The sequence below is a fragment of the Octodon degus genome, unplaced genomic scaffold, assembly GCF_000260255.1.
Source record: "Octodon degus isolate 3935 unplaced genomic scaffold, OctDeg1.0 scaffold00071, whole genome shotgun sequence".
NCBI lineage: Eukaryota > Metazoa > Chordata > Mammalia > Rodentia > Octodontidae > Octodon > Octodon degus.
Genome location: NW_004524647.1, coordinates 11,455,300 through 11,463,690, shown reverse-complemented (window position 1 = coordinate 11,463,690; position 8,391 = coordinate 11,455,300). Strand labels below are relative to the sequence as shown.

Here is an 8,391-nt window from a genome sequence, read left to right as displayed (position 1 = left end):
AGTGATTACATCCGAAACTTTTACCTCAGGAACTTCTACTTTTAGATAAATGAGTAGTTCATAAATAGCAAGACTAGTTTGTCTATTAGTTTTTAAAATATCTTACAGAACTTACTCATATTATGATGCATCTCCTAAAATCATCCCCCATTTTTCTCAAATAGTCCTCTGTGGATAAACTAATGCAACTATTTCAAGATAAATAAAACATAGAAAATTAATTAGGGAACAACTGGCTGAAAAATATGCTAACACTGCCTTAGATCCAACAACCTTGTCCTACTTTTCTACCTTGCCACCTTGCTGATATTGCTCTTCCATTGTGTCGTATATATTTTTTTAAATGTTTTAAATGACTCAAACTGTTGAAGTCATGAAAACAGCATTTTAGAGAAATGAAACCACCGTTCTCCTTATAGACCCATCCGTATATTTCAAAGCTTTTGCATCATCTTCTGGAAACACTGTAGGAGGTTCAACCAATGTGCAGTGAAGAGCACGTTCGTGTCTCTCTGAAGAATGATTTGGGTGAAATGCGTCAGGACGGCTGGAAACTCAGGCAAGGTACAACTTCGGGATTTTTCTATGTGCCCCCTCCCTTCCCATTCCAAGAATGTCAAGAATTTGAACTCCCTGTTCTTAAGGTGAAAGGGCACTAACGCAGATCTGTTCATGAAGAAAAGAGGTGGGGAATCCTGAGACTTGGAACTATACAATAAAATCTCCCAGGCTTAATATAGCAATCGGTGATTATTTCCTTTCGTGCTTTGAAAGTAATTGGAAACAATGTCTGAATTATAGGTCATGAATTAGGAGTCAGTGAGATCGCCATTTGCATCTCAGTAATTCTCTACTCCTTTATTTCAACATTTAGCTTTAGGTTTAAAATATTTGCTAAGAAAGCAGAGAGGCGATTAACAGAGATTTTTAAATGTGTGCCATAGTTACACATTCTGTCAACAGAGTAAAAGGAAACTATACAGCATAAGTTACAAAATGGTTATTTCAAGTTTCGCAAACATTCCAATAAACCTTTCACTGCCACGTTATTCAACAGTGGAAAAGCAAAACAGAAATCAAGAGCAGCCGACTCGTTTACAATCTGAAGAGCAATTCACCACCACAGTTTCTGCCTGTGGCTCTCCTGACCAGGGAGTCTTCCCCCTTCTTGGAGAAGAGAGGGGAGCCAGCAGAGAAACTGTAGCTCACGAGGGGACCCCAGAAGTTGCCCCAGCCCCAGGATAAATTCCTCGGGGTGACCCTAGGTTTCTCTTCCCAAAAGAGTAGATGTTTTCTGTCTGGGGCACCGGCTCCTTGTGAATAACTTAACATGTATTTGGTCATGTTGTTGTTTTTTTAGAAAAACTCCTGTCTTAAATTAGCTAGAGCTACCAGATTCTATAAGAGCTCGGCCATCACCTTGATTTGATGTTATTTTGTTGTCTTAAAATAGTTTAACTGTATTATTATTGTCATAGAATCATTCCAACAGACTGTGTAAAGGCAGCGACCACTAACACAGAGCGCGACGGGGCGACAGGGAGCCAGGCTGCTCCAGGTACAGCCCTCGGCCGGGTCCCAGACGCACCCGGTGGCTCGCACGCACGCACACTCGCGGCTACCCTGATAGCTCAGGCTGCAGGAGGAAGGAGTGAGAGGGCAGACACTGAGGACCCTTCAAAGCTATGTAATAAATATCATCCAAAAGCAAAAGGGAAAAGTAAACCCTCCAGAGCACGACCGCCTTAGGTCAACTGAATGTAATCTAGTTTATTCAACCGAAAATTGAGAGAGAAGGCAAACATTAAAATCCAAAAAACAAAAAAGAAGCAGTTCTTAACACTAGCAGTAAATAAATTTGTACAATAATTCAGTCTGTATAATATGATGAAATAAATCTACATCTTTTCTTATTTTGGTGCTTTGAATTATACATACAAACAACAATTACAGAGACTTGTTCACCAAGCATGTCGGCCTAGAAGTGCCACTTCAGAGCCCTCGGCGGCGGCGGCAATGTGTGAGTTCCAACACGGATTGCCTGGAAATGCTATTTCCTTTGCAGGGGCCCACAGCTTTGAATGAAGGATTTGCTACGATTTTTTTTCTTCTTTTTTTTTTTTCTGTTTTCTTTTTTTTTTTTTTCCTTTATATATTTTTTTCTTTTAATGCATCAAACAATTGTGGCCAGTGAAAGGAAACAGAACTGGCAGCTTGTCCATTTGGATATCAGGCCTAGTTTCTTCTGGATTTCCATACTTTATTTTCCCATATTCCTTAAAACTCTTGGCGTCCTTCATACCTTTCTTACCACTACCCAGGTACAATAAAGTCTTTCTCAAATGTACAGTATTTCTTACAATATAAGTTATAAGCAATGTTCAGCAATTTTTTTTCACAGCACTAGAAACCCTGTTAAATAGGGAGTATGAGTCTGAATGGCTTATTCACAAATGGGATCCAGATTCAGTGATTGGAACACAGATACCCCAGTGAGCTCCTTTGCAAAAGTGGCAAACATCATTTTGCTTTCTGCCTTCAAAAACATAGATCCATCTCTTTAGGCTTCATGATACTGCTCCTGCAAAAACGCAAGTAGAAGGGACTGAAGGGACTGTCGCTTGCTCACTCGCTCAGAGACCTGTGCACCTCAAGTGGGGCTCTAGCCCATGGCAGTGACCATACTGGAAGGGTGGTGAGGTCCGAAGGAGAGGCCGGACGGTGGGTGCATGGGCGTGGGTGTGGTCAGCATGTGGCTGGAGTGGCTGAAGGGGGAGATGTGGCTCAGGGAAGACATGTGTCTGGAGAGGGCGGCCGGGTTGAAGGAGCTGCTCTTGGGGAAGTCCTCCAGCGTGTCGTGAACCTTTTTGCACTTTTTGGATTTGCTAGACATCTTCCGGTTTCGGGTCTGGATGCCTTCCTTCTTCATAGTCAGGGGTCTGTTAATCTAAGCAAAGATCAATTTTTTTTTTTTTTTTTTTACTTTTTTGCTGCCTCTGACATGGCACAGGTTTTCCCACAGCAACATGGACTCTGCTGGCTGACTCAGGCTAGGGATCTGTTTGGGTTTCCAAGGCCCCTTCCTCCCCTCCCTCCCCCACTTGTCCCTTCCTTCTTTCCAGGACTCTGAGCAGCCGGGCTAGGTTTCAAGGGGTGGGAGGTTCAGACTGTCCACATCTCTGATCTACAGAGACCAGAGAGCCTAAGCTCCAAGCACAGCTTACCTACTAAGTTCATCAGTATCAAGAACGTGGAGAATAGTTTTCCTCCAGGAAATTTGCATCTCCAGGGACCCACTGAGTATGCCTATATTTTTCAAGTAACTAAAATAAAATAACTTTCCTTATTTTATTACCATTTCCCTAGAATATTTCATGAGAATATGCACTGTTGAGAAAAATTGCAGAGGAAAACACCTTTAGTCTATTAGTATGAAAATTCTAGGATTCGACAAGTGCTGTCCAGGTAATCCAACTTCAGTGCTGAAGTCTAACTGCCTTGGAAAAAATGGGGCACACCTCTTTGCTAAGAAGGTTTTGGTTGCTTTTCTTCCACCTTGCCTTTTTGTAGTAGCAAGTGGCCTAACAATCTCCCTAGAATGTGCATGTTCTACGACCAGTTTTAATACAACATTATTTTCCCAAAGAAAATCTTTTGACTGTATCACCTGACAGAAACTTCAGTGGTTGGAAGTTTCAGCCTCTCCCTAGTTCTAACCAGCCCAAAAGCTAAATAACCATTCAGTAAGTAGTTAATGCCCATGTCTGGGGTCTAGGGCACTTGCTTAGCATGAAAGTGCATTCCTACAGCCCACATATGAGCCAAAGTGAAGGCACAGTGGCGAGACCTCACGCCAACAGTGACAGGGCCTATTCTGCCGCAGGTTGCTGTCTCTGGCTTTTTTATAAACTTCATTTGTCCTTTGTAAATACATCAGCTTCTGGGGCTCAGAAGCAAGATCTGGGACTGTACAAGGCAAGCAGAGGCTTCTCCCCACACAGAACTAGGGTCAAGTCAACCTCAAGAGCACACATCTGCCACCAAGAGCCAGCCGTACTCTGGCCAGGATCCCAGGGAAATGCAGCAGAGACACAAGAAGCGACTGTCAGGATTTCAGTCACTCTGCACTTCCTGGGAGGAACAGCCCCTTCCACCAGACTTCCAGGGTAAAGAAAGGTTCCACCTGTCTGCCAGAAAATTCCAGTTAAGGAAAAAAGAATCTAAAATATCCATGAAGGATCTACTCCCAGACACAGCAAAAATCATCATCCTGAAACTAGGAGAGATCGTACCTGGGACAGAGACAGAGCTCTACACTAGAGCTGAGACTGTGTTTCCCCATCCTTACGCCGGGAAGGTGGCAGGCGTGGCAGCGTAAGAGCCAAGGAAGGTCATTGCCAGGAGAAGGGCTCAGAGTTCCCTCTTCAAGCCATCATCAAGATAAAGGTGCAGGCTACAGAGATGACAGGAATCTACTCCCACATCAAATCCTCACCGAGATAATGTCTAGATACACCATTCTGCACACCGATAGCTAGATACACACTGCCAGATATCTAAATATAATATCCAGTTACACAGATAGCCACACAGCCCCAGATAACCAGGCACAGCACCACCTAGATACGCTGATGCTGAGATAGACAATTATCTGGACTCCCAGATAAGAAAGCAGCTTGTGGTGTGCCTGCGTAGGCATTTGCATGGGCAGAACAGAACGTGACACCATGAAAATGGTACCAGATTATTATCTCTTATTGTTAAATACATATAAATCTCTTCCTTTGATGAATCACTATAGACATCAAAAACATACTGGAGGATGTTCTCCTAGTCATTGGAGCCCAGCCCTGAAGACAAGCTAAGGAAGAGTAAGGTAGGCTGTGAGCACTGGAGATGTCTTGGCTTTTCTTTAATTTGAAAATTTAGTGTACTGGGGTTGTAGCTCAGTTATAGAGCACTTGCTTAGCAAGGACAAGGCCCTAGCACCACAGGGTGTGTGGGTGGAGGCTCATATTTCTTAGAAACAATCATATCCTGACTGTTCAACAAATGTAGAGCTAGTTCATCTCCCATAAATCCTAAGCGTTCATGGAAACTGAAGGAAATACATACACATGCCCGATTCATTGTGATATCACTACCTTCATGGCTAAAACAGTGTTCACTTTCCAGCTCTTTCCTCTCAGTCCTGATGCCACCAGGCCCAGGAAGGAGGCTGACACTCTGAAACCCACCCTGACTTCTCCGTCACCCACATTACCTTGCAGGAGCAATTGCTTTTCTGAGTCATCCATTCTTCAAATAAAACTTAAATGAAAAGGATTTCTGCTCTGTCTACATCATGGAACCCTCTGAGGCTCAGATGTGATCAAGTGACATGAAAGTTCTTAGAAAATCATAAAATGAACTCAGAAGATACCTTCCGAGGCCAGGCTGGTGACTGGATCCTGAATAACCGCTAATACTCCAAGTCTGTCAGAGTTTTTATCACAAATCCTTCTGTCTACACTCCAGTGAGCAAGTAAATTTCCCAAAGTGAAATGAGGGTGTGGGCTTCACTGCTGATCAATATGCACCCACCTCAGCCCCAGGATCTGAGGAAGCACACCACACCAGCTGGTTTTGTTGGCCTCCATGGGAGGCAACGTGTAGGGAAGCAATGACACCGCAGCCGTGGTGAAGAGCATCTCAGGCCCCTGGGAATCTCAATGATTTATTCCCAGTAAGTGAAAAAAGAGTGGTGAGTTGGTAAATGCCCTGAGAAAACCTCTGTGACTCAAAATATCTAAACAGAAAAGCGCCTGCCCCAGTTCCAAGGGAAGATGAATCTGCTGCCCCAGGGCCCAAGCAAGAAATTCTGCTCTTCCCTTCTGTCCCAGTCTTTGTCAAAGTGAAGTTAGAAGGGACATATTAGGAGAATCTGGGAAAGCTAAAGGAGGAGGAGAAAGAGAGACAGAGAAAGAGGCCAGTCTCTTCTCTGGGGTTAATGTAAATTTGAGGCCTTCTTCAGTCAGGCCTATAAGCCAGAATTCTTTCCAGACTAAAGCCTTGAAAAATAATTTGAAGTAAAGAAATAACAAAATTGATGGAAATAAATTGATGGATCCTAAATTAAAAGATTAGAAATTATATTACTAAGCCCAGGTGGGTGATTATTGTCATTCTGTTAAGGTGTGAGGGAGAAAAGAATAGGAATTTCTTAGTCTTGGTGCAAGGAGGCCCTCACCTGCCCATGTGGCCCTCGGTTCTCAGCCAGGGAAAGTTGACCAAAACAGACCTCAGAGGGAATCTCAGACAGCTCCTCTCACATTGTCACACAAAGAGCCACCGGAGCTTCACCACAGGTTCAGTCAGGACTCTGCCAGTAGTCACTGAGGAGCCCTCAAGGTCAGGAATCACTGTGCCATGCATGACAATTCTATCTACCTTCCTCCTTCACCCTCCCTCAGCCAAGGCCCCTTCTCCCTTTCTTTCTCACTCACTTTGCAGAAAGCAGAAAGTTTAAAATGCAAGGAAATATCAAACTAGAGCTGGTGATTTTTTGTGTTTTCCAAGAGAAAGATTTTTTTTCCTCTTAAAAAAGCAGCTAGGTGGGCCGGAGAGATGGCTCAGTGGAATAAGCGTTCCCTGGCAAGCACAAGGGCCCAAGTTCAATCCCCAGTTCCACAAAAAAAAAAAAAAAAAAAAAAAAAAGCAGATAGTCTAGACAGCATATCAGATTGCCATATGGTGGATGGTGTGTTCCACACATACTAAGTGGGTTGCACTGAGCCCTTACGGTCTAGGCAAGGCTACCACTGTGGTCTTCTGGACTAAATCCTCCTGCACTCGCTATCTGAGGCCCGTGGCTCAGCCGGAAGGAAGGTGACTCAGGCCCATCAGGGGCCCTCCCAGGGCCCTCGACATGGTTTACTGGGTGTTGCTGGACACGGCCCGTGCTGCTGGTCCCAGGCCCACTTACATTGTGCAGCTTGTAGTAGAGACCGCAGGCATTGCAGACCGGGTCCCCATTGGCGTTCCTCCTCCAGAGGGTGGTAGTGGTGGTCTGACAGTTCGCACAGGACGTGCCCGCCCTCCTTGCTGCCGACTGGGGTGGGGGTGGGGGAGGAAAATCAAAACAAACAATAAATGTGCCGTCAGAACCACGTGGATAGACGCGCTTGAAAGAAAGAAAAAGAAAAAAAGGCAGACACTATCATTGAAATCAAAACTAGCAAGTGGCCCACATGAAAGTAATAAAGATCCCCAAGTCTGCCTCGAGACGAAAACTACAGCCTATCCCCTGGATAGAGCATGTGGGGCTATAGAAGTTCAACCTCTTGCCTACGTCACCCCTTCCCTCCACCCCATGAAGCATACCAGAAGACTTATTTTTATAGGTAGAAATTTTGAATCATTCAGAGTAATCTTATTCTCCAGCCCTGGCCTACAAGAGCGCTTTTGCAAACATAACTCCCAAGAACGTCAGTGCTATTAGGGTCCTGGCTATCAGGGTACAAGGACAGCAAAGGGAGAGGAAATCCGAACAAGGAAAGCAAGCACTCACTAGATCCCAAACCAAGAAAGAGCAGGTATCAGGAGAGAGAACGGTGTGTCACAGCACAGTGCCACCTTCTGAGGTGTCTGCATGCATGTGCAGCACTAACTGGTGACAGGACTTAGGAAGCACTCAGCAGGACAGCCTAAGTCAACAAGACCTCATCCAACTTGCAGCCAGCCTAAATTCACACAGCTCACACGTTAGGCCTCGGTCACTGACCACTCCTGAGACAGCCACTCTGGCCTCCCCAATTAAGCACTCATCATTTAACACAATGGACTCAAAGGAACAAGTAACTTTTCTCTTCAGCTGGATTCCCAGACCCTATTGATATACTCTCATATCCCCTTCATGAAATTAGGAGATTCCTATTTGCTGCTCACGAAGGAGATGAGTAGCAGACATGGTGGCAAAGGCATATAATCCCATTGCTCTGGGAGGCTGAGGCAGGAGATTCACAAGTTCAAGCCCAGCGTGAACAATTTAAAAAGAGCTTGTCTCAAAGTAAAAACATTTTAAAAGGGTTGAGAATGTAGGTCAGTGCAAAGACTCTGAGTTTAATCTCCAGTCCACCCTCAGAATAAAAAAGTCAACTTCAACTTATATTTTAATTCCTTGGTTGTACCACCCACACAGCTTTCATTTTCTTTAAAATGGAGATTTATTTCACCTTCACTTTTTGATATGTCTAAGTTGATCAATGACTATTATTTGACATCCATACTTTAAACAAAAATGAAATTCCATACTATTAAAAGAAAATGGTTCAATAAAATTATGGGGAAAAAAAAGAAAATGAAGTTGACTTGCTTCTAACATACTCCTTTCTCCCCTTCCTCACTGTCTAT

At 44.1% G+C, this 8,391-nt stretch overlaps 1 protein-coding gene across 4 annotated transcripts in view; it reads right to left on the bottom strand.

Annotated features, from left to right (window-relative positions):
* Positions 1-837: 837 nt before the first annotated feature.
* Gata3 (GATA binding protein 3) overlaps positions 838-8,391 on the bottom strand; it is a 29,508-nt gene continuing 21,954 nt past the window's right edge. For 3 of the 4 annotated variants that reach the window (XM_023719718.1, XM_023719719.1, XM_004635294.2), the window contains exons 5-6: positions 6,965-7,090; positions 2,159-2,947 (exon numbers count right to left, since the gene is read on the bottom strand). In XM_023719718.1, the coding sequence (XP_023575486.1) occupies positions 2,663-2,947; positions 6,965-7,090 (411 nt within the window). In that variant the 3' untranslated portion in view covers positions 2,159-2,662. Of the gene's footprint in view, positions 2,948-6,964; positions 7,091-8,391 lie in introns of all 4 variants that reach the window. The other variant, XM_004635295.2, reaches the window with a different exon arrangement.